The following is a 26,449-nucleotide window of genomic DNA, read 5'->3' as shown; positions in this document are numbered from 1 at the left end:
GGAGGGTAGGGGGCTGGTGATGAGTTGGCCAGTGATTTAAGCAATCATCCCTACTGAATGAAACTCCATTAAAAACTCCTAAGTGGCAGGGTTGGAGAGCTCTGGGTTGGTAAATGCTTCACAATGCCAGGATGGTGTCATACACAGAGAGGGCACGGAAGCCATGTGACCTACCACCCCACTTGTACTTTGTCCGTGCATTTCTTCGTTTGTACTCTTCATAACCTGTAAACCTAAGTAAAATGCTTTTTTGAATTCTGTGAGTTGTTCTAGTAAGTTACTGAACCTGTGGCAGGGGTTATGGGAACCCCCCTGACTTTGTAGCCATGGTGGACAGAACTATGGGTAACCTGGAGACCCAACACTGTGCCTGGCATCTGAAGTGGGGGCAGGCTGGTGGGACTGAGCTCTTAATCCTGTGGAGTCTGACGCCACCTCTAGGTAGTTACAGTCAGAATAGGAGTGAGTTTAGGACACCCAGCTGGTGTCTGCAGAGTTGTAGAATTAGTGTCAAGAGGGAAAACCACAGAGGTTAGCATTTGCTCCTCTCTCTTTCCAGGGACAGTACAGTGCCTGGCCCTGCTGGCATCAGTAAGTGTGTGTGGGGTGAAAATCCCGCGGGCTAACGAGCGAGAAGGCCAGGATGCCCTGGGCTACAGACAGGGGTCCTCTTTCACCTGTCTGCACACAGAGCACTCCCACTGGTAGTCATTCTGCAGAACTCAGACCCAAACTCTCACTGGACAGGCCTTTGAAGGGCCTGTGCTTTATGGTAATTGCCATTGCTCTGCTTCATTGGCAGTGTGGTGACACCATCACAAAGCAATTTTGTGGCAAATAAAGTATCCTAAGGGCAAACTAGAGAAGAAATGTTAATCTGACAGTAGCTTGGGCTTGAAAACAAATAAAACGTGAGAGTCTCTGAAAGAGAACCCAGTGAGCATGCAATAGGATGCTGGGATGTGGCTTACCAAGGAAGTGAGAGAGAGGCTGGATTTATCTGTAAAAGATCATTGAGCCTTTTCTTGTTTTGTTTTGTTTTAAGGTTAAAGACAGACAAAGTCAGTAGGAATAATAAGCTGTCTAGTGTATATTCTTTCTTTGACTTGTGGAAGAAAATTGATTGCACCTAATTTTGTGTGTGTATGGGAATTTTCTTGCATCATAGGCATTTTATGGGGAGTCACTGGTTTGGGGAGAGGAGGCCCTTTGGGTCTGTCTGCATTAGAGAAAGCTCTGTGCCTAGCCTTAAAGAAAGAGGACCAAGAAGGATGTGAATATCTATGGTTATCAGTAGAACTCTGCCCTTTGTCCACAAAGACCATTCTTCCCCTCTCATTCTCAGCAGGGACCTTTCCGATGTTTTTTTAATTTAAAAAATGTTGCACTTATTAAAGCCATACAAAAGATGTAAAGAATAAATCACCACCCCTTGCTTATGAAGCAAAACTTAAATGATAAGTGTTAATAAAAGTTAAATATCCCTGTCCCTCACCTGCTTCCTCTCCCTGTCCGACACAAGAGACCTCAAGGCTGAATTTGGGTTCCTACTCTTATGTAGTTCTACAAAATTTTCTCTCCAAATCCCTAAGCAATCTATATTATTTTGCACACTGCCAAACATACTGTAACATAAACTTAAGATGTATTATCATAAATGTTACAATTCCGTGTATGTTTCTATAATTTGCTTTCTTACCCAAAAATAGACCTATGAGTTTCACATTCATTCATGCACAGAGCTCTTGCTCATTCATTTGTATGACCTCATGGGATTTTAGTGCAGGCACATATCCCAATTCATTCATTCTATCATTTCCCATTTATTGGTAGACAAACTACACTGCTGTGGACATGGGACCATCCCTGCGCATGCTCCCGGAGCCCCTAGTGGCAGCGCCCGTCGGCCATGCATTTGCCAATGGACTAGCACAAGGTGAGCTATGTTAAGGCTGGAAGAAAGCATCTATCTATGGCCCTACTCAATAGCTCCAAATCAGTCTCCACAACAGTTGTGCCATCTGTGAGCTCCTCTTCCACATCCTGGTCAACGTTTAGTATAAAGAGACTATTGTAAACAACCTATAGTGTTTCACTGGGATTTCAATTTACATTTCTGATTACTAAGGAGGGTGAGTAACTTCACATTTATTAAACATATCTGTTTCCTCCTTCATAAAGAATTTTTTATTGATTTTTCTGTTAGATTGCTTATTTTGTCATATTGGATTGCAACAATTCTGTAAATATTAGAAGCCCTAACTGGAATACATGGGGTCTGTTTCTGGCTCTCTCTTCTAATCTGCTCTACCCATCTGTGCCCGTGCTGGTGCTACATGAGTTCAGTCATGGTTGCTTTACACACACACATTGATATTTAAGGAGGCAACTTCCTCACTATATTTTTTTTTCACAATTCTCTTGGCCATTCTTGGCCTATATAAATATTATGCCAGGATATTTATTAGAACTGTGCTGAGATCTAATATCGAGTCTTCCTCTTCATGAACATATCATTCTACTTAGTTAGGACTTCTTTAATGACTTTCAAAAAATTGTAGAATTTTCTCCATATAAATCTGAGCAGGTTTTGATATGTTTGTTCATAGTAAACTTATATCTTTTCTTGCTATTATAAAGAGTATTCCTTTTGTAAAAATTACACATACTGTTTAATGTAGATGTAAAAAAAATGCAACCTTAAAAATATTAGTGTGTCTAGACATCTTGCTGGGTTCTTTTATTAATAATACTTTGAGGATTCTCTTTTTATTGAGGTTACATCATCTGACAATGAGAGTTTTATGTCTTCCATTCTGATCCTTACATGTTTACTTCTTTATCTTTTTTTTTTTTTTTCACTATGGAGGTTAGGAAAGTCCAATGCTGGATAGAAGTGGAGATTATGGGAATCTTCATATTTTTCTGATTTTAAAGGGAGTGCTTCTAATATTTCACCGTTAAATATAGGTTCACTATGTTTTTTGGTAGTTACCTTTTATCAGATTAAGAAAGTTCTCTGCTGTTCCAATTTTACTAAGACGTTTTGTCCGGAAATGTTATTGACTTTTATCTAATGCTTTTTCTGCATCCAATGTGATAACTTCTTTTCTCCTTCACTGTTAACATGGTGACTGGCACTTTAAAAATCTTCTACTATTAAAGCATCCTGGCATATCCAGATTACACACAGTTTGGTCATGGTATACTATATTTTTAAAAATCTCACTAGATTTTTTATTTGCTAATGTTTAACTTAGAATTTTTACATTTAAGTTTGTGAGATTGTTTTATAGTTTTTCTGTCTCAGCTTCTCATCTGGTTTTAGAATCAAATTTAGACTGGCTTCATGATATAAGAGGCACTGTGGCCTCTTTGCTGTTCTCTGTGAATTATACTTATGATTGGACTGTAAGTTCCCTGCAGTTTAGGATACTCACTGTTTAAGAATTTGGGTATTTCTGTTGTAAGAAAATTTATTTATGTGTTGTATTAGCAATAAGATTTTTCAGGTTTTCTATTTACTCTTGAGTCAGTTTTGGTATCATGTTTTGTTGCAGTTATTGTATATATGTGTTTATGGGCGATTCTTGGCTTGATGTTACTCATAATGCTCCCTTACTATTTTTGGAAATCTCTGAAGTATCTATAATTGTGCCATTGTATTTTCTACTACAGGTTATCTGTGTCTTCTCTTTATTTTTGACCTATCTTTCCAGAGATTGTTTATGTAATTAGGCAGGCCAACTACCAATATCTGGCTTTGCCGATCCTTTCTGCTGGGTCTTTTTTGTGTATTTTGTTACATTTCTTAATTCTTATTGTTTTCTTCCTTTTACTTTTCGGAGGTTTATTTTGTTGCTGCTTTCTAGCTCAATTTTGATACTTAGCTTACGATTTTCTGGCTTTCCTTTTTTCAATTGACGTCTGTTTTGTAGGTGCAGCTTTAGCTGTGTGTGGCAAGTTTTGTTGCATCTTTCTTTTCATTTAGTTCTCAGTATTTGCAGTTTCCCATTATACTTTATTCATTGGCCCATGTTTCTAATGGGCCTGTGGTAGTCGCCTCTTCCACATTTAGGTACTAAATTTGCATTTATTGGTAAGAGTTAATGGATATTATAAAGAGAAAGAATTTTATGGAAACAGATGTGTATGTGTACTTGAGGACATACATGGGTGCATGCACACACACACACACACACACAGAGAAACATGCTTTTGTGGCACCAAAGTCACCTCACATGGTGACCTCACTTGCATGAGCCTCTTGGTAAGGAAAGTCTCTCTCTCAAACCAGACACAGTCCTAAGAGATCAGGAAAAGGACCCCTGTGTTGGGTTGAAAGCCTGGCTTCTTAAATTTTCTTTTTAAAATAATCTACAACACTACATAGTGCTCACTGAATGAGCATTCACGTGACTTCCTGGTCCCAATAACATCTATAAAAAATTCAAGATACTAAAGGGTTCCCAGACCTAAGTGCAAAGAATCCAAACAGATAAGTAGAAAACTATCCACTAAGCCTTTTAAAACAAGTTCTAGAATCAAGTCTTAACAATTACTAGAATGATTAAAATTGTTTCAAAGAAATAGAATTTTTAAAAATCTCCCAATGTAACAGAAGTATACAAACACTATAAAATAATTTAAGGCAAAATTTAACACTTTGGAAAAAAAACAGGCCATCTTTCAAATGTGGATAATATATGCCTTTCGTGTGTATGGAATTTGAGTCTTTCTTTGGAGATCTGACATTAAACAGGCAATAAGCTCTGGACAGAATGGCTCACACTTACAGATAAAAGATTTAAAATACCAAATGGAGAATAAAGGCTTATGAATAGAATAATGAATTCATTATAAAACATATTTACTATGCTTATAATGATTGTCAGTTTCAGAAACTTCAATTATTTTGTCTATTTCAGTATTTAAAGAGTACAACCAAAGTGTTTATGTTAAATTATGGACTAATCTTTGGTACAATTTAATTAAACAAAAGAGAAACACTTCTAATTTTAAAGAATACAAAGAAACTAGTGAAAGCAATTTAAAAAATCCATTTATGTGTTGTTTACTGAATTAGTGAAATTTTAAAAGACACTTTAAAAATTCACCACTTAGGATTTTTTTGCTTAAATTCTTAGGAATCTAAAGGAATATTTATCCTTTTGTGAATTCTGGTTCTTACAAGTGTCCTTATTATCTGTATTCTATTGTGTTAAGGTAGATCACATGACTGTTATCTTCTCTTAGACTGTCAAAATATTTATTTTTATTTCATGATATCTGGACAGTGCAAAAAAGCCTCTGAGTAGAGATTCTCAGCCCTCACTCTCCCCACTCCCCATCTCCATGTTACAAGGCACCATTCACAAACAGGCAGGGGAAGCCAACCTCGACCAAGCATGATCAGTGGATAATAATATTGTCCCCAAAAAAGCTTATGAACAGAATAATGAATTCATTATGAATTGTACTTGCTGTGCTTGCAATGGTTGCCAGTTTAATGTAACGGTGTCTAGAGGAAGGGATGCTGTGGTCCACCTACTTGTCTTTTGCTCTGAGGCTGTATATCCTGGGCTAAAATTCAGGACTACTTCCAGTGTTTACAGTGAAAACCAAGTCAGTGACAGCTTGAACAAAAGTGACCCTGATTTTGGCTCATTTACACCAAAAAACAGCTCTCATTCTCCAGCTTCTACATCCATAAGAAATGATCCCAGTGTGTTGTATGTGCATCCTTTTGCTTGTATGTGTGTTTGTAAAACGTAGGTTGCTTTGCGTGCATGCACTCTTGGTTTGCATACTGTGAGATACAGCACAGGCCGCTGTGTCAGCAAGGCAATGTGAAGACTATCCACTGTGGAATGAAAAAAATAAAATTCTTTGGTGGTAAGAAAAATGAGGAAAAAACGGGGATGTGGGTGTTTGGGTATAGTGAGATCAAATGAAAATATAACTTTCATACGAATCAAATAAACAAATCAGTAATCAGATGATCATTAAGATTGTGGAGTTTAAAATAAGCTGATCTGGTTTAAAACCTTAGATATAAGACTTATGGCTCTAACTAGTGATTTCTTGTGAGTGCCGTTATGGACCAAATTATGTGCCCCTTCCTCTGCATTCGTATGTTGAAGTTTCAACTCCCAGGACCTCAGAATGTGACTGACTGAAGATAAGGCCTTTAAGAGGTGATTTAGTAAAATGAGGTCATCCAGTGTGGGTTTTGAAAGGCAAATAAAAACCTGGGACCCCAATTCACTCTGCCAAAAGGAAAAATTAAGCTCAAAGCTGAGTCATGCAAGGAGTTGCCTTTCCTTTTGCTCCTAAGTAGAGAGCTACAGCTAAAAGGTTAAATGTCTCCACAGGTAACTACTCTAAGTTCATCGTATCTTGTTGTAAAGTGCCATTTTACTGAGTGGGAGATGAATACATAATTAACTATTTCCCTACCTGCTCCTTTTCTCTTGCAACACGTGGATTACCATACCCTCCCTCTTTCCCTCCAGACTACTTTAAGAGTCTAAAGTAGGAAAAAGAACATTTTTGAAAACAGGCAAATGAAAAATTTTAAATATATAAGATCTGCCTCTGTCTGGGTCTATTACGTCTATACATTCGTATGTGTCATGTGGAAATAATATTTCACTACCAATTACATGAAACAGTTCTAATTAATTGGCCTAAAGAAAAGTTAAGTTTCTGTCCCACTAATAGCAACTAGCTCAGAAGCTTTTCAGTTCATATAGTTTTAGTAATCTTTGGTAAGTTTAATTTGGTAAATTTAGTCTCAAAACTCTCTCCAGTAATTTGAAAACTTAAAGTCATATTATATTAAATTAAGTAATCCTTGATTTTTCACTGAGACTGAGAATTAGGGTTAGTAGTATATAGTAAGGTATTTTTGGAAAAGTTTATAAAAAACATGAGGACATGTTTTTTACTTAAGAAAATATATTTCTCTAGTTTAGAGGACCTTTCTACTGGCATTGAGATAAAAACCACTGTTTCTATCCAACCGTTTTTTTGTAAACTCATGAGTCTGTATTGATATATCGTGGCTAGAGTTCTGAAGTAAAAGCTATAGGATCTTTATTTGCATGACTGTGTGCTTAGGTGTGTTTATGTATATATACATGTGTTTTGTTATGTGTTGTGGCCACAAGGTACCAAATTGGCTTAAAAATAAAGGAGAACTCATAAATTTAGTAAATAATCCAAATGCTTTTCAAGTTCACATGACTTGAATTAATTTTTAACAAATAAGCTGGCTTTAAAATTATTGGCAAAATAAAATTAGAAAGCCTTAAGAACTGTCAACACATATTATTGTTTAGATTTATTGGTCAAGTAGTTTTATATTTATCTTTGCTGAATATTATAAGGCGTCAATATTTGGAATGAGGGTTATAAAGCCATAAATGCAGCCCAAAAGAGAATTATCTTTGTGTAATTTTTGGTAAGTAAGGCATTTAATATTGTTGGTTTAACAGCAAACAGTTAATCCTGAATTATTTGGCAAAAAGAAAAAACAAACACATTTATTTAACCTTAAATATTTTACATTGGTAAACACCTGAAATTCACGGGCTATAAAATTGGTTAGGAGGGAAATAACTTTAAATGATGACCATCAGTTTTTATAAGTAATCTATTAAAAAATGAATTAGATAAATATAATAGAACAAATGCTTGTTTAAAAAAAACTTGACATATAATTTAGAACCTAAAGTTACATTAAACAAAATAATAGATATTGCTTAAATGTCTGGGTCATTTCCAATTAGAAAAAATTATAAGAAAATGTTTTTCTAAAAAACAATGTGTTCTTATTAAAAAGAAATAATTTTTGTCTAATTCAAAGATTATTTAAAGGTCACTCTAAAACAAGGTAAAAGGAACCAGTAAATAAAAGAGATGCAAAAAATGTTATAAATATGTAAGAAAGATTAAAAGGAAAATAATTCCACATGACAAAAATGTTGTATGATAATTTTTTTGTCCTAAAATAAAATCACTGGTTATTTAAAAAAAGAGAGTACTTAGGATAAAACAGAAACTCCAAGTATTCAGTAAATGGTTTGTATAAGTCATAATAAGGTTTATAAAAAGAGAATTTATGAAAAAATGTTTGTGATCGAGTTGGCTATAATTAGAAAAAATTATAATAGTCTTTCTAGAAATTGGGTTTTGATACTAAAAATACACTAATAAACTAAAAAATTGGTTAGAACAACTAAATTTTCTTAAGGTACTGATTTATTCTTAATAAAATTATAAGACATTTTAATTTTCATAAACCAAAATTTCAACTTTAATTTCATCTCACTGTTTTCAGCTTTCTCTCCCCTTCAAGAGAGCCTGAGGTAGTAACTCTTTCAACTTTTTATCAGATCCTTTAATTTTTTCCCTTCTGGTTCTGACTGACGTTGTAGGCTGATTTAAAAATATATTTCATCTTAAAGATCTAAAGTGAATGGTTTTCTATGTTTGTTTATTTGTTTTTGAGATGGAGTCTTGCTCTGTCACCCAGGCTGGAGTGCAGTGGCACCATCTCAGCTCACTGCAGCCTCTGCTTCCTGGGTTCCAGAGATTCTTGTGCGTCAGCCTCCAGGGTAGCCAGGATTACAGACACACACCACCATGTCTGGCTAATTTTTGTATTTGTAGTAGAGATGGGGTTTCACCATGTTGGCCAGGCTGGTCTCAAAGTCCTGATCTCACGTGATCTTCCCACCTTGGCCTCCCAAAATGCTGGGATTACAGGCATGAGCCACCACACCCAGCCTAAAGCAAATGCTTTCTTCCTATATTATTCTCTAAATTCTTCTATGAAATAGAAAACTTTCACTTATGACACAGAATGCACTCTTCCTATGTCTAACTAGAGTTCTACGAAAACTGAGATTTAAAAAATTAAGGTTATTACATCCGCATAACTTCATGTATTGCTTCTAAAGTCATTGTACTGTTACCGGACTTTGACTCCTGGATCTAAAAAAGACACCAAGTCCAGTTAAATCTTAAACACTGACAACAGTTAAAAAGCCTCATCTTCAGACTGAGGAGAAAATGACAATCAAAATAAACTGTGTTCATGAGACACAGGGTCAGAAATTAAAACTATTCAACCCTTCTAGGCCCAGGGACTATCACAGAAGAGGTGGACCATAAGATTGAAAGAGCTGATCTTGAGAGAGAAAATTAGTTTAGTTTCTCTATAAATTAAACACTAATATCAAAGGCACATCAATATCAAAGGCACACTAATATCAAAGGCACACTGATGCAAGACCAGCATCTGTGTCCGTATGCCAGATTAACAAGGTTTTCTTGGGACATTAACCCATTCTTTAATTAAAAAATTATAAAAGGTTATAGAAAGATTTATGGAGATTATAAATTTTGGTTAAGATGATTAAAATTTAAAAGATTTGTTTATAAAATTTGAGAGACAAGTTTAATTAGCCTGATACTGTCTTTATTAGAGTTTATTGTTTAGGAAAGCAAGTCTCTTCTCTCAAAGAATAAAGGTGTTTCCCTTTTTTGTGAAATCTTTGAGTTATCACTTTGGCTAAACGAATGACTTATTTTATAATGACCGGTGTGTGGTCCTGTTCTGTCACTGGTTATTTTACCAAGGCTTTGATTGGAATGACATTTTCAGATTGCCTTGAGAAAATAAGGGTGACCTACAAAGCTAATAAAAGCCCCTTAGAAAAACTGGCCCCATACCTTGTCCTTTACAGGGTCCTGACCTGTGGTAAGTAAAAAATGTCACTTTCTAACAGGGCTAGGGACCTTAAGTTTTCCTGGGACCTTGAAAGAAGAAGAATTCAGAATTCAACCAGTTCACACAGGTATCTATAGGCACAGAAAAATCCTTGGCTGGGACTGAGGCTTTTAAAAAGGTCTAAATCAGCTGGGCGTGGTGGCTCATGCCTGTAATCTCAGCACTTTGGGAGGCCGAGGTGGGTATATCATGAGGTGGGTGGATCATGAGGTCAGGAGATTGAGACCATTCTGGCTAACATGGTGAAATCCTATCTCTACTAAAAATACAAAAAATTAGCCAGGCATGGTGGTGGGCACCTGTAGTTCCAGCTGCTCGGGAGGCTGAGGCAGGAGAATTGCTTGAACCCAGGAGGTGGAGGTTGCAGTAAGCTGAGATCATGCCACTGAGCCAAGATCATGCCACTGCACTTCAGCCTGGACAACAGAGGGAGATTCTGTCTCAACAACAACAACAACAACAAAAGGTCTAAATCTTAGATTATTTATGAAAAGGTTCCAACAAAACCAATTTAAAAAAACAAACAAACAAAAAGAGCGAGAGAGCAAACCTATATAGCAAATGATTATTCTTGCTTAACTTTATTCAAATAATCAAGCCAATCATAATAGAACTAAAACTTATTTTACAAATAAATTAGCCCTGTTATAATTTTGTATTTAATAAAATTGGGGAACTGGAAAGAGAAAAATTATGTTTCAAAATAAACTATAGTACATCTGTAATTAGATTCTAGCCTTGCCTGATGTTTGTCCGTTTTTATTATTTTCTACAATTTGGACTGAATTCTAAAATTTTTCCTGGCTACAATTCTGCAAAATAATGTCGTCAGGTTTTTTTTTTTCCTTCTTTCTTTGCCTTTTTAATCATGATTTGAAATCACTAAATATTAAGCTATGCTTTTCTTAAAGCCCTGTAAACTGAAGCTAGACAACGTCAACTTTGGAAGAAAATAACAAGAACTTATTTATATACGTAAACCACTTTCACACCTGCCTACTGACATAGGGACTTCAGAGTAACACGGCTTATATCAGTTTTCCAGGACTGTTCTCCCTTTATGTTTGTTTGGTTTTTTTCTCTCTCTCTTCCTCCACCTATTTTATTTCTTCATGGGTCGTGAGACTACAACCAGCGAAAAATGGGCTTTCCTAACAACGTGGGACTTATCTCTCTAGAAATAAACTGTCTTAATCACAAGAGGCCAGATAAAACCCAAGGCTAGAGAAGCATTTTCTTCTAAAATGCATTTTCTGCAAGACTTTTTTAAAAAGGGGAGGGGGAGAAATGTGAATGGAAAATAAAAACTCGGTGCCTCAATTTTCTATGCCAAAGGAAAAAAAAAATAAGCTGGATGCTTTCATGCAAGAAGATACCTTTCCTTTTGTGCCGAAGGAGAAAGCTACAGATAAAAGGTTAACTATCTCTATGGGCAGCTACTCTATGCTCACCTTATCTTATAAAAAGAGCTGATTTACTGAGCGTGAAGACAAATACATCATTGACTATTCCCCTACCTGCTCCTTTCCTCTCACAACACGTGGATTCAGTAATGTGACCTTACCCTCCCTCTTTCCCCTCCAGCCTGCCTTCCCCTTTAAATACTGATGGCCTCAAAATCATCTTTGGAGAAAGACACAGACCACACCCTGTTTCTGTGATTTCATGTTTATTCTTCCAGGAATGTCCCTAACCTTAGCAAAATAAATATCCAAATTGATTGAGACCTGTCTCAGATATTTCTTGGTTAACAGGCCCTAATCCAATGTGACTGGTGTCCTTATAAGAAGAGGAAATTCTGACACAGATAAACAGAAGGAAGACCATGTGAGGACAGGGAGAACACAGCCATCTGCAAGCCCAGGAGAGAGGCCTCAGAAGAAACCAGCCTGCTGATGGCTTTATCTCGGACCTCTGGCCTCTGGGACTGAAAGAAATCATCTCTTGTTTAAGCCACTTGTCTGTGGTACTTTGTTAAGCCAGCCCTAGCTAACTAATGCAGGCACAGTGCTCCCAAACAGTAAAGATCAGCAATTTCTGTGTTAAAACACAAATCCTTCAAAAATCAGACTTCATCCATCAACATTCATGCCATTTTTATAGTGTCATGGGACAAAACCTTGGGTTTAGGAGAGATCTGATTTTTCCAGGTACACGACACCTCACCAAATGATTTGACCCCTGTTCTGTCCAGAACGTACCGGCTCAGGAGAGAAACAGCACAGTCGCTATTGTAATTTAAAAATGTGTTCTGTAGCCTTTCAAGCCCATAGGAAGGGAAGAATCTCCTCAAGTATTGCAACCACCCCGCCCCACCACTGCCGCCCGCCCCAGAGGATGGGAACTAACTCCATCGCCTTTCTCTTGTGGCACACTTCCAGACACCACAGGCCTCTCTTGTGTCTTAGGGCTTACGTGTAATTCCTTCTCCAGGCTAATCACCCTCTGTCCTCTCTCCCTTTTCCAAATGGCCTGGCCTCATTCCTGTGTGTCCTGTGTCTCCTCCCTACGTCACCTCCACTTCGTCAAATTTCCCCCTTACAGGCTGGTGGCTGAACTGAACCCCGAGTGCCGGGGGAGGAGCTGTCTGGGACAGATGAGCACATAGCCGCCAGCTCACTTGCATCAGCTCTGTAGCGTCTGCGGCAGCCTTGGGGCATCAGCTCTGCAGCAGGCACTCCACATCCTGAAAGGCTCGACTCCTTCTCACCCCCACACTGACTAAACAGGTTTTTCTCTCAGCCTTAATATAGGCACTAGTTGTCTGCACCTGAGGGTAGGATGCTGCATTCATTACACTCCTTCTTATCGTGTGCCAATATTTGCCTCCAAGATTAGGGACCCAAAATATTTCTGGTCCCTGACCGCTTCAGTTTCCTCATCTGTAATGAGAGTGTGGCAATATCTGTGTCCCCCATCGCAGGGCTGTCGTGGGAGTCCAGAGAGCTACAAGAGGTTAGGGACTTAGAAGGGAGCCTGGACTTACCTATCTGCAGTCACTAACAGCCTTGTTGATATTACTGTTTTATCCAGGCATTGGGGACAGCCTCAGGGTGCATGAGAACCTCTCTTCCGGACAGCCCCATCAGCCCTCGCCCTGCTCCAGGGTAGTTCTAGGGCTTCCTTTGTGGAAGGCATCTGAGGACGCCCGCCCCTTGCAAAACAAAAGCATCCGGGGAGAGCCACTTGTTCCCGCCAGAGCCTGCAGATGCTCTGCCTGGTCCCTCCCAACTCCAGCTCCCTTCGAGAATTTTCCCCACTGACCAAAAACCTCAGCAGAGCGGATTTACATGTCAATCAAAATTACCCCTCGAATAAAGAGACCTCTGGCACACGGTGCAAACTGTCCTCACTGTGTTCCACCTTGGGTGAAAGAGAAAAACACAACCACAAGAATACAAAAGAATACTCACATTCATAACAACCATGGCTTTCATAAATACTTATTTCAGACAAAATTAAGTCTGAAATGCCCACACACCAACTGGTCTTAAAATTATATAGCAGAAGTTTGGGTGAAAAGACTGACCAAAAAAAATTGATTTGTATACAAGTAAAGGACTAGAAATGTGGTTTGCCTTTAAAAAAGAAAGAAAGAAAGAAAGAAAAGAGAAAGGGCAAACGGATATTTTGGTGACCTCGAGAGCTGACATTAGTTGTTTTGTATAAAAGCTGCTTTCCTCATGCTTAGGAGGAAAGTGAAAAGTTATTTACTTAATTACATACTGAACAATTTTACAAAGCCTTCTGAAAATTTGGAAAATTTTGCATACTGTACAAAATTCATGCAAATCCTCCTGGCCCTATGATCAATCAATCAACTTCTTACATTAAAAAGGTACAGAAGCCAGTTTCTAGTGTCCCTGTACCACTGCCCATCATCATTATTCTTTAAACATTGTGTAGGTGGTGTAATATCACCCACTTTAATGCTTTAGTTCTTTTTCTTATTCTAAATATCACCAAGGTATTATCGTGCTGTTTTTAAGAATTTCCAGGGAAATTCTTAGGAAACATGGTTACTATTATTTTTCCTTCACAAATACTTTTTTTTTTTTTTTTAAGACAGAGTCTTGTTCTGTCGCCAAGGCTGGAGTGCAGTGGCATCTCGGCTCACTGCAACCTCTGCCTCCCAGGTTCAAGCGATTCTCCTGCCTCAGCCTCCTGAGTAGCTGGGATTACAGGCGTGCACTACCACGCCCAGCTAATTTTTTGTATTTTTAGTAGACACGGGGGTTTCACCATGTTGGCCCGGCTGGTCTCGAACTCCTGACCTCAGGTGATCCACTCGCCTCAGCCTCCCAAGGTGCTGGGATTACAGGCATGAGCCACCACACCCGGCCTTGGCAAATACTTTTAAGCATTTGAACTCAGATTGCTTGAACTTAGCATTAGGCTAAGACTGGTTACAAATCTAAGAATGAAAACACAGAAGCTACTGAATTAGAAGTGTGTACTTGCATTTGTTTTCTGTTAATGCTGGATAAATCAAATTACAGATTGTCTTTTTTAGGCTTCTCATTTCTTATGCCAGTATGTTGCAATGATATTCCCTAGATAAAAGTTTCCAGCGAGGCTAAGAATTAGCAATCATTCCATCAAGGGTTCAGAAATGGCAGCAAGCAGTGAGCTAAGTGACTATTGCACCCCTTTGGCTCTGGCATCTTCCCTGCCAGCTTCTTTCAAATGCACCATCACCTCGGAAGAGCAGTGGGGACAGGCAACTGACATCTGTGAGCAGGGAAACTTACCACATGGCAGAGCAGTCAAAATTCACCAATAGCCATTTGTGGGGATTAAAGTTGAATGAATCTGCGAACTGCCAAAGAACAAGAATAAGAAAAAGAAAACGATTTCCTTATAAATGTTTAATTATAAAGAAGACCCCATACATGATAATATAAGTTTATGGCACGACTAATCCATAGTGATAGAGGCCAGGTAAGGTTTCCCAGGGGAGTAGTAACTTGCAGTGGGCAGGGGAGTCTTCTGAAGTGCTGGAATTGTTCTACTCGATCTGAGTGGTAAGTACATGGGGGTATATGTATTTAGAGTTGATTTGTATGTTTTGCTATATCTAGACTGTACCCCCATAAAATGGAACAAGAATTTTAAAATTAAAAGTTTATATTTCCAAATGAAAAGCACTTTCAAATTTACATAATCTAATGTGACATAAAATGTATCCATGTTATATTTTAAATTACTGGAATATTTGGAAAAATCGGAATTGTCCTTCACAAGTACAATGTACAGGAATTGTACTGATTTGGCATGTGAAATACTTTATGCCTGATGTTCCTTCCACGTGCTGAGCTAGCAAAGTTCTCAGACTACAAGTGTCGTGATAAACAGTGGGAAAGAGGAAATTTTATAACTACTCTACAGTAGGTAGGGATAAACCCAGTTTTCATTTAATTGATGTGTTCCTTTGCCAGCATTGCTGTAACATATCAATAATTCTCCCCATTTACCTAAATGTTTCTCTCTCTCTCTCTCTCTTTTTTTTTTTTTTTTGAGTGACAGGATCTTACTTTGTTGCCCAGGCTGGAGTCCAGTGGCATGAACATGGCTCACTGCAGCCACAACCTCCCAAGCCCAAGCGATCCTCCTGCCTTAGCTTCCTAAGTAGTTAGGACTACAGGCATGTGCCACCACACACAGCTAATTTTTAAAATTTTGTTTGTAGAGACAGGGTGTCTCAATATGTTGCCCAGGCTGATCTCAAACTCCTGGGCTTAAGCCATCCTCTTGCCTCAGCCTCCAAAAGTACTGGGATTACAGGTGTGAGCGACTGCACCCGACCAGCTCCTTTATTTTTAAAGACAATACTCAAGTTCATTGTATTCCTAACAGCTACAGACTCCCTGGCTGGAAGATCCTGGGTAACAAATGTGAACAACCGGCTCCGGCTGCGTGCATCAGTGTTAGGGGCTACCCTATTTTCAAGGAGAAAATAAGAGATATCAACCACCAAGAGTGGTAGAGGAGGACACTCTGCGTTTTCACTGAGCTGTCATAAACGGTGCTTTCTTTTTCAAATGCATGTCCTGGTTTTTCAAATGCATGTCCTGGTTTATCATCTGACTGGTGAATAGGAACAGGGTCCACCTTAATGGCCAGGGATTTGGCCGTGGGGCTAGATTCATAATTGATACCGAAATAAAGGTGGCTGCTGCAGTGAGGCCCCAGTCTGGCCGACTCTCCTACTGGGAAACTTTTCAGTCTTCCCAAGGCCCTAGGGCACCTCCTGTCTACTTGGTTCCAGGGACGTGCACCAAGGAAGCAGCAGAGGCTTGAGGGGCCTGGTGGGGGGGGGCGTCCTGGGAGACATTTGGTGGGTGGATGATAACCTTACACATCAACCTGCTCTGGAGACCCAGATTCATTTCCTTCTAGGTTTCAATAAAAGTAATTTTGAGAAAGGGACAGGAAATTACAGCAAGTTTCATTTGTTGATAAAAGGAGACAAAAGGTTAAAGAGGGGCTCTGTTTGCTAGGAGTTTTATGAGTTCCCTCCTATGGGGCTGATCTGTTTAAACTTCTCTCATTACCCAGCAGTGATATTTTCCTTCTGCCGATGGAGAGAAAGGTTCTTATCTCCAAGGGCAGGGCCACAACAGGATATTGCAGCCTCCTTATCTGCCCCACTGAGACGCGCAGCCCTCAGCTGGGCACGGAAAGGAGCAATAATGCAGGGAAAATGGTAATGACTCATTGTAGAGCATGAAATCCTGTCTGCTGCTGATAGGGTCTGGCTGGAATGCCCATTGCTGCAGTGCTCTGACAATGAGGCACCCTTCTATGAAAGATGAAACCTCAAGTTGTCAGTTCATGGGGAAGAGAAGAGCAGTGGTAGGAAAAGATCATGAGCCCTAAACCCGATACCCAGAGTTAGAAAAGAGCATCGAGCTCAGGCCAGCCTTGGGGAGGGCGCATAAATCCCAGAGGATCGTTTAGCCCTTCCTCCCTTGAAACTGTCCCAGGAAAGATATTTCAAATAATGGAGATTATCTCCCTAATACCGTGCATTTATATGATACAGAGATTTATTCTTCACTTCCCAGCACCAAACACCCACCAAACTAGCTACCGGCAATGAACTATATCAGCTGGGTACTGGCATCACATTATAAGAACTTCTCATATACTATACCCTCTCCCCAATACTTACATAGGTCTTTGGAAGCTCCATTTACCCGCAAAGATCCATCATCTAAGTCCTAGGTTGTATTAAGTACTCAACAAGTAATTATTGAATGAATGAGCAAATGAATGTGATGGAGACATAAACCAGAATACTACTTCATTCATTAGTAGTAAGAGGATTATTCTTTCCAAAGATGGGGCCATTTGTATTCTATACCTCTGGTACCCATTTTTCTGGTATTACAGCATTATGAGAATTCAAAGTTGTAATTAGAATATTGATTAGCAAGTCTGACATGCAAGCAGAGGAAGGTGTCAAGGGAAAGCTTTTCTAACATATGGTAGAAAATAACAAAAGCACCTAATGCAAGTTTAGTATTTACTGTCTGCCAGGCACTGTTTTTAAGCCCTTGAAACATGATTAACTCATCTACCCCTGACGACAATCCCACACGGGATGTATTCTTATGATATCTATTTTATGGGGCATAGGGAGGATATCTAACTCACCCAAGGGTACACAGCTAGTCCTAAGGATAAATCTAGGATTCAAACAAAGGAGTCTAATGCAGAGAACTGTGCCCTTCATCCTCCGTCACACATGGGTGAGGTCTCACGACACCTCCTGCCCCTTGGCAGAAAGCATTTCTTTCTTGGCCAGGGCCACAGCTCCCCTGCTTTGCTACCTCCTTCTCATGGACACACTGCCAAAGACTGCCTCTGAGGACCCTCTATGGCATTCAAAGCTGAGTTCTTGGGGAGGAGAGACTTCCTACCCTATGAGCCACCACCAAAATGAAATCCCACTGAGTCTGAAATAACACACCACAGTATATCAATAAGGTCATTTCTTTGTGTTAAGTCTGTACCAATTTACATTCTGTTGCTTTTTGGAGAAGCAGAGTATTGGTCAATAATTTTGACTGCTACTTCTCGAAAGAAGCAGGCGTTTCACTTAGCATTAAAGACCATGCTTTACAATTTCCAGAAGACTGCCTAGGGGCATTTAAATGCATTGGTAGCTTCCCGTTCAATACTGGTTAAAGTGAACACCATGTTCAGATGTGTGGGCAGAACATGACTGTCATATTGAACCAGATTGTATGGAATTGCGGGTTGGTATTTTAAATTACTCTTTTGAGTTTAAGTGCATTAAGTTTTTATTTTATTCCTACTTTCCCACAGTCTTATAAGCTAACATCTATCCTTTCTGTTTGGGATTTGTGTAGATTGAAATGGAACTGTAAGTGTCAGGAGTATTTCAGGAGGACAGGCTGTATGACTGGGGAAGGCTCTCAGCCCCTGTTCTGAGGAAGTGGGAATTGGTTCAAACATAACTGGCTAAAACAAACCGCCATAGCGAGAAATTGGATGTCAGCTCCTCATGAAGGGAGAGGTCAATAACAGAGCGCTGTGAAAACAGCCTTGGGGAGAGCGAAGGGCGCACCTACCTCCACTCCATTCAGAAGGTGCCGGAACTCAGGGCAGATGAATGCACTGCCTGCGTAGGCCGCATCGACGTGCAGCCACATGTCTTCCTTGTTGCCTAAAGTCCAGAAGCAACTCGTGAGTCCCCAGACGGATGCCTCACCATGGAGCCTGCCAGCTGACCTCGCCCTGTCTGAGCACCCTTCTTGCGTGGAGCATGCCAACGGTATTTGCTGAACTAATGGCTGAATCCCCAAAAGGCCCCCTCATTTGAAGGCTCGAAAGCTGAGGGCAGTGTGTGTGCTCCTGGTCCCAGACACACACCAGGGACAATGGAGGCAGCTGCACCCCTTGGTTTTCTCTCCTGACCCTGGCGGCTAAGTGTAACTCCGAGGGACCATCGTGTGACAGCCTCATGTTACTCACCTGCATTTCTCTCCAGCGACACCACCCTTTCTATCCACCTGGAATTCCCTCCCCGGTTCCCTTTGCTAATCCATTCTCAAGTCCTCCCCCAAACATCACCCGAGGGGGTTCTGCACACAGTCCACGCTGACCTCTACCTGCCCCACTCCATCCCCACCACCAGGTGAAGTTCTTTATTTTACACCATCTTAGACCACCCCCTGCTCCCTTCATGAACAGGGTTTCTGTTTTCCAACCATACATAGCAGCCTTGTCCTTGTGGGCAGGGGCTGCCTCATTCAGGAGCTGGGAGAGCCACAGGTGTAGCATGCTCCCTCAGTTTTGACAGATCTGGGCTCAACTCCCGCTTCCAGCGGTTCCCCAGCCAAGGGGCCCTATCTACTTCTCCAAGCCTCACTCTCCTCCCAGGAAGATGGAGATGAAACAGTACGAGGGAATATTTACAATGTGCCTGCCAGGACCCCAGCACTGAGCAGGGGAGAAATAAATGTGACTTCCATGGTTGCTGCCTCTCAGCCGTAGGCAGCCAGGAGAGTAAGAGTTGAAGGATGAAAGTCTGCAGAGAGGGCGCCAGCCACCCTAGCCTCACAGGGTGGATACCAGTGTCAGGGCACCGTGGGGTAGGTGTCAGGGTCAGCACCTGACCCTGACAGGTAGGGATCCATGGATTCATTGTTCACTCACCATCCACAGTGCTCATTGTGCAGTGAGGCGTGAGACTCTCAGGGGCACTAATTAGTCACAGTCCCAATCAGGAGGGCTCCACCGTGGTGACCTCATGGCCACTGGAAGGCCCCACCTCCAGTACCATCACCTTAGATTAGGATTCCAACAAATGGACTTTGGGGTGGACACAAACGTTCAGACTACAGCAAGCTTCAAATTTACACCTATCTTATGATGGGATCTGAGGTTCTTCTCAACCTTACCGCTGATCTGAGCTACAGGGATGGATATCCCATGATTACTGAGTGACTCCTCAAGGAGAAACTCTGTAAATCCTAAGGCCTTGTGCTCTTCCTGGCTCACTGCTGCATCCATCTGGGGTTATGCAAGCACCAGGTGAGACTGATTCTGGGGGAGGTGATGAGCCCCTAAGCCTCGGTTCAGGTCTACCCTGCTCTGTGACCTTTGGCCTCCCATGCCCTGGGGTGGATATCCATGTTCGCAGGACACACTTGACCTTGATCCAACCAAGGGCTTTTATCCTGATGAGCAGACTGAGTCAAAGCTTTGAAATGCCTTACGTCTTTTATCAGCAGTGACTTTGTGGAGGACTGTGTTCCCTCTAAGCTTGCAGTTGGCCTACAACTCCTGCAGAAGGGAACTTACAGACCCCCAAGGGAAGTGGACTCTGGAGGGCTTCTCTGGTTTCCATAGGGATGCATGGAGCTGTGGGCATGCCTCTGCATTCTGCGTCTCATATGTGATCCGCTAACAGCACACACTGCATAGCACGGCCCATCTAGGAACCAGGCAGACACAGAGACCTCAGCCAGAGCTTGAGCAGTTGCATGCACCAGAGGCACACCTAGCCCCGAGGCAAGGCTGCCTCAGTGGGGAGGGAAGGGACAGTCTCACACCCCTCCAGCTTCCTGCTGCCAGTGACTCTTTCCTTGTGAGACTTCCTGGGAACTTGAGGCAGACCTGGCTGCCCCTCCAGCTGCACATCCTCCTCCAGTTATGCTGGCACCTCAGGATGCAGCTTTGGCTGCCTGCCCTGTGCTATTCCCTTCCTCACTCCTTGAGATGGCCTCCCCAACTCAGCCCATACCCTCATCCTCAGTTTCCCCACTTCCCCACCAGCAACCTAACTGACTTCAGCTATCCACTTTTTGTATCTCATCTTCTTCTCAGTAAAACCTGCCAGATAACTGATCCATCCAAGTAGACCAATCTGAACACCCTCACTGGCAAATCATTTCACATGCAATAAAAAGAAAATGTCTTTCCAAAGGCAGCAATTGGAAGAAAACCATCTTCTGATTTGTTTTCTTTGTCAAATGATGGTGGGTGAATAACTTATCTGAATTATGTTAGATTATTCCAATCATACTATAGAATAAGGTCAGCTCAGGCTCTTGGAACAGTCCCACTTGGAGTTGGATAATGCTAAATATCTGGTGATAGGACAGGAGAGGGAAAGTAGGTAAAAAGGTGCTGGCTTAATTGTTAAGGTACTACCAACAGTTAGTAATATACCACTATCAATAAAAATGGAATTGTTGGCTGGACACAGTGGCTCATGCCTGTAATTCCATCACTCTGGTAGGCTGAGGCAGGCACATAACCTGAGGTCAGGAGTTTGAGACCAGCCTAGCCAATGTGGTGAAACCCCATCTCTAATAAAAATATAAAAATTAGCCAGGCGTGATGGTGTGTGCCTGTGATCCCAGCTACCTGGAAAACTGTGGCAGGAGAATCACTTGAACCCAGGAGGCAGATGTTGCAGTGAGTTGAGATTGCGCCACTGCACTCCAGCCTGGGCCACAGAGGAAGACTCCATCTCAAAAAAGAAAAAAGAAAAAGAAAAAAGGAAAAAAAGGAATTGTCAAAACTGACCTCCCCTATGCATTCTGCCAATGAATGAAAGGGTTTTGGCATTTACCCATGTCAGCTCCTTCTGCACAACCCCAAAAGCAACCTCAGTGTTTCAAACCAAACAAATCATAAATCAAGCTCTGTCCACAGCTTTCAGCCTCTGAGAAGAAGAGGGGGCCCCGAGACAGCAAGAAGGCCTGAGCTGGATCCATCCAGGGGACTGTGACTGGCAGGTGACACACGCTGGCTGTCATCTCCATGGTCCAGCGGGCAGCCTGCATTGGGCCCAGGGGACAGCAGGCCGTGTGGGCTCTGTCCGGCAGAAGACCTCAGCCCTTTAAATCCGATAGCCCTGGGGAATTACATCAGCCGGCTACTGGCCAGGACATTCAGTTCTTAGCCTGACATCTGAGTCAGAGGACTCCACGTTGCTTGGCTGAGCTGATGAAGGCTTGTAGCTGATGAGGCCAGCGCTGTGGCTGCAGTCCTGAGTCAGCCAGCTCTATCCCTTCTCCCCAGCCCGGGGCTGTGCACGACCACTTCCAGCCAGTTGTTCTTACAGCTGTGCGCCACACAGCATACACGGTGGAGCAAAACCCCGTGAGAGTGGGTAAGTCTCTGCCACCCACCTCCCAGTAGTTCCCAGCACTGCCTTCCTTGCTGTGCAGCAATGCACTCCACCTTTGGGATGGTGCATTTTCCCTGCATTAATTCATTCTCTGAGTAATCCTGGGGGGAAATATTGTTATTTTATGAGCCCAAGTGGGGCTTTTCTCTTCACTTTACAGAGAGCATAAATGAAGCTCAGAATGTAAGATTCAGGGGTGGGTCCTGGGCTGGACCCTAGCTTCCTTGTCACCAATTCCATGTCCAGCTCACACAAGGGCACCTGCACCTTGAGCACCAGCCTTCCCCAGCTGCTGACCCCAAGAGGGGAGGCCAACGCCCAGGAGAGGAGGGTCCACTCCTCTGAGTATGGACCATGGGTGACTCTTGGGTTAGGAGAGGTGAGAACTGTGCTTGGCTTATGCAGACCAAGGATGAAGCCAAATCCCTGGTAGCTGGCGTGGGATCTGGCACAGGCCACCGGTATGTGGTCTGAAGGCCCCACTTGGGCAGCTCCACTCACAGCCAAGCGGTCAGAACATTCCCATCTCAGAGGGACAGATACAGGCGGAGCCCCTGAGCCAGTGTCCCTGCCCTACGAGGGTTCTTCTGTCCACAGAAGCAGCTTCAAGGCCTGCTGAGTTCCCAGAGCTACATGTCAAAGGTGAAACTCTAGAAACAGAGTTGCTCATTCACGTTCACCTTTTGAAAACACAGCATCCTAGTCTCAATGAGAAAACCTAAGATCTCTGAATGAGGGAGGGAGGAGGTGAGAGTGACCCAGGAAAACATCTGAAGCACAGATTATTCCTTGGCAAAATCCAGTTTCATTGTGTTGATTTGCTAAACTATCTTCTGCAATTTTCTTAACTGCATTTAGTAATTCCAAAAAAGGTGAAAAAGGGTTATACCAAATAATTAAATTCAAGCGTGGACGATTCTCGAATAAGGTGTATGCATGGCCCACATATGAGGGTGGTTACTCTAAGATTTTGAAGAGTTTATTCTCCTCAACAGAGCCAACAGAGCCTGCAATTTTACATAACTTTTATATTGCTTGGAATATTTTTTCTTACAAATAGTGTGTTGGTAGACCTAAGCCCAGCTTTTTCTAATTCGCCCAAATTCTGAGTTTATGGAGTTCACGCTAATGAGGTTTGTGTTATTATTGCAAATACGAGAAGAGCTGGGCAAACCATCGCAATATGAAGTTAGTGACAAGAAAGAGATCGACGAAGAAGGTTTGCTAAATTCCCCGTATACAGAGAACATTTTCCAAAAAGAAAATGGAATCAGATACTTACAGATAGGACCGACTTCTAAGAGATTGTCAAAGGAGCAGCACGTTGTGGTCCCCAGGGTGGCAACCACCTAGAGGGTAAAAAGCAGACAACCTTTTATCCCCCAGCTCCAGTCACTGCTGTAACCTCCACACAAGCAACCATTGCCCCATGGTCCAACCCAAGGCCATGAGCCGAGATCCCAATGAATGTCTGCTACATGGAAACATAAGGCCATGGATACACATTGAATCTTTGGGTGAAAGCATCACAGCAGGTTTAGAGAAACAGATTTGCAGACAGAAAACTAAGCTCTGAGGTTAGAAACCGGGAAGTTGCAAAAGATTTTTTCCAGGGTGCCTTGGGGCAGAAATGAAGCATTCTAGCATCTGAACAATGATACCTACATTCTACCTTATTAAATATACATATATATGTATGTGTGTATATTTTAGTTAAATTTTAATTAACATTCTATGTAACATTAGTGTAACTATGTTCTTATATTCATATATGCATTTTAATTTAATTATAATCTAATTAAATTATAATTAAAATATACACAAGCATATTTATTTTATTTTCTCTCTCTATATGTGTGTGTATATATATACACATATAGAGAAAGTAAGAACATAGTTACTACTATGGAGCAGAAGCCTGGGTTTTTTCCTAGTTTGGGGTATGTGTGTGTGTCTGTGTGTGTGTGTGCATGTGTGCGTGTGCATACACACATGTGCAATGCACAGAGCAGAGCAAGCGCAGTAGAGATGAGGCTCCCTCCAGCAGGGCCCAGATTGCCCAAGGCGCTCGTGGAATGCTTCTTTCAGAACAGCCTTTGGCATCAGTTAAGAGTCACACTAGGATTTTGAGCAAGAGTATCATTTACCAGCTTTAATCCTCTGCCTTTCTCCTTCTGAATGATACTGCTCCCAAAGATTAATTGAACCCTCAGGAGGTCATGAGAAAACACTGCTGACATTGAAAATAATTTTAAAAGGGATGTTCTGAGAAAGCATTGAGTGCTGTCAGTCACACAACTCAGAAAATGCAGGCTAGGAGTCACTGTGGCCTCTCCCGACCTCTGAGGACCTTGTGGTGTCACGATCGCACTGGCACAGCCTGATTGTGTTGTACCCACACACGTGTCTGTCTCTCCCTCCAGACCCATGGTGCTCCCAAAACCAGGGACCCTGTCTCATTGTTTTGTGTTGGGCTGAGCATTTGCACGTTGCTGGACATTGCATAGATGCTGAAACCTATTGCTGAGTTCAAACAGCTCTCTCCAATGGATCGAAACGCACATTATGTTTACAAAACCAAAGGGCCTAATTGATTTATGGATGTCATGTAGTCTAGATAATGAAATTTCTCTTCAGATGCGACAAAAGTGTGGAATAGAATTAAATTTGTGTGACCTTGATTGAGCCCCCTGTAAAGTCTTAGCAATGCCGTGTGTCCTGAGGATAAAAACAGAGACGTCAGAAACTTGTATGTGAGAACCCCAGTTGGAGACCTTTCTGGTTCCATTTCACCTATGACTGCTTGCTTTTCACCTGGAAACCAACTTTTCCTCTTAGAGAGACAAAGTGTTCATGCCCAGGTAGCATGGAGTTAGCCTGTGGAATGTTCATCTCAACGGCCTTGCCCTGCTTCTCTCACAGGTGGTTGGTCTGGACAAGGTACTTCTCAGACAGAGCGATGACTGCTCAGGGACCAAAGTTTTCCATGCCAAATCCTGGGGTGTGGGCCCAAAGCAGGTCCTGGCTGGACTCTGGAAGGGCTCTCTGTGTCATTGAGCTATGCCCAAGGGAGTCAGTCCCCCAATGGGCTACCTTTGGGCACAGCAGGGGCAGTCTGTTTAAATGTAGGCTTTCTTCTTGTTCAGGATGGTGAGTCCAACAAGTCAGGAGACGACTGCCATTAAAAACAGCTTGTTCCTCACAGTCCCCAAGGGGAGGGGGATATGGGGAAGCATCAGGGTGGGTTGGGCAGCAGAGGGATGGAGGAAAAACAGCAGCGAGAGCCTGTGTTGTGGTTTCCACAGGAAGAACCAGGCAGGGCAAGGGTGAGCAGGATTAGGATCAGTTGGTTTGAATAATTTCAGTGGGCTCTGGGGTCGCATTTGGTCTGTTCCAGGTCACATTTGGAGCAGGGACTGTCCCTAGCTGTCTGGTACCTAGGCCTTAAGTGTTCAGGGCAGGAGGATAGTGGCCCAGAGTGTGAGAGCCCCACAGGGGAGGTGGTGGGGTAGGGGCTCTGTACTGATGATTTTGCATTTGAAAGGTGAACTTGCAAGTGAGTCTTTTAAGAGCTCTAGGAACCCCGTCTCCCTGAGAAGCGCAGACCCTCCAGGGTCAGCAAGACCCAAAGGTGTCACAGCATCAGAAGCACAGATAGGAAAAAGGCACAGTGAATACAGATAGTTAAACTACGTATGTGGGGCACAGAGCCCTGGATTGGAGGCCCAACTCCATGTCACATTGGCACCTGGCTGGGCTTTATTTTTCTTACCTACAATGCAACATATTGCACTTACAGACCTGCCCGGTCTATCAGGTGCCAACGGGCTAACATCTTGCATACCTTAATGTTTCTCCTGGTGCTGTCAGCCTCCTTTCTTAACCTCTGGATGTGCCCTCCTCATGTTAAGCATCAAGAATTCTCCACATTCGTTTCATTTTGGCAAGATGAGTCATTTAGTGGGAACTGAAGTCAGTGTGTTGTTTTTCTCTGCTACTTGCAATTTCATCTTGACATATAATTGAATGTTAAAGCACTTTGTCTAAGACACCTGGCTACTCAGTTGGTAGAGCATGAGAGTCTTAGAATGCCTTATCTTTGTCCTTAAGAGAATAGCGAAAAAACAAAGAATGACTTAACAATATTAATATTGCTTGAAACTTATTTTCTCAACTCCCAGAGTCATATCTTAGAAATGACATATCTCTAGTTTGGCAATTCATTCTGTTTCACCTGACTTTCTTCAGTTAAACACTAAAGTAAAGGCAATAACTTTTTCTTTTTTTTTTTGAGATGGACTCTTATCTCAGCTCACTGCAACCTCTACCTCCCGGGTTTAAGTGATTCTCCTGCCTCAGTCTCCTGAGTAGCTGGGATTACAGGCACCACACCCAGCTAATTTTTTGTATTTTTAGTAGAGACAGGGTTTCACCATGTTGGCCAGGCTGGTCTCTAACTTCTGACCTCAGGTGATCCA

The 26,449-nt window shown here is 41.8% G+C and overlaps 1 protein-coding gene across 8 annotated transcripts in view; it reads right to left on the bottom strand.

The window, feature by feature from the left end:
- Positions 1-26,449, bottom strand: part of DDC (dopa decarboxylase (aromatic L-amino acid decarboxylase)) — a 114,454-nt gene that overhangs the window by 21,369 nt on the left and 66,636 nt on the right. For 7 of the 8 annotated variants that reach the window (XM_012002095.1, XM_012002096.1, XM_012002094.1 and 4 more), the window contains 3 exons: positions 23,254-23,320; positions 18,400-18,494; positions 14,551-14,618 (listed from right to left, as the gene is read on the bottom strand). In XM_012002095.1, coding sequence (XP_011857485.1) covers positions 14,551-14,618; positions 18,400-18,494; positions 23,254-23,320 — 230 coding nt within the window. Of the gene's footprint in view, positions 1-12,199; positions 12,570-14,550; positions 14,619-18,399; positions 18,495-23,253; positions 23,321-26,449 lie in introns of those variants that run through there. The other variant, XM_012002101.1, reaches the window with a different exon arrangement.

This window comes from Mandrillus leucophaeus, unplaced genomic scaffold (genome assembly GCF_000951045.1).
Source record: "Mandrillus leucophaeus isolate KB7577 unplaced genomic scaffold, Mleu.le_1.0 Scaffold678, whole genome shotgun sequence".
Taxonomy (NCBI): domain Eukaryota; kingdom Metazoa; phylum Chordata; class Mammalia; order Primates; family Cercopithecidae; genus Mandrillus; species Mandrillus leucophaeus.
Note: the sequence above shows the minus strand (reverse complement) of the source record. Positions and strands in the feature narration are given on the sequence as shown.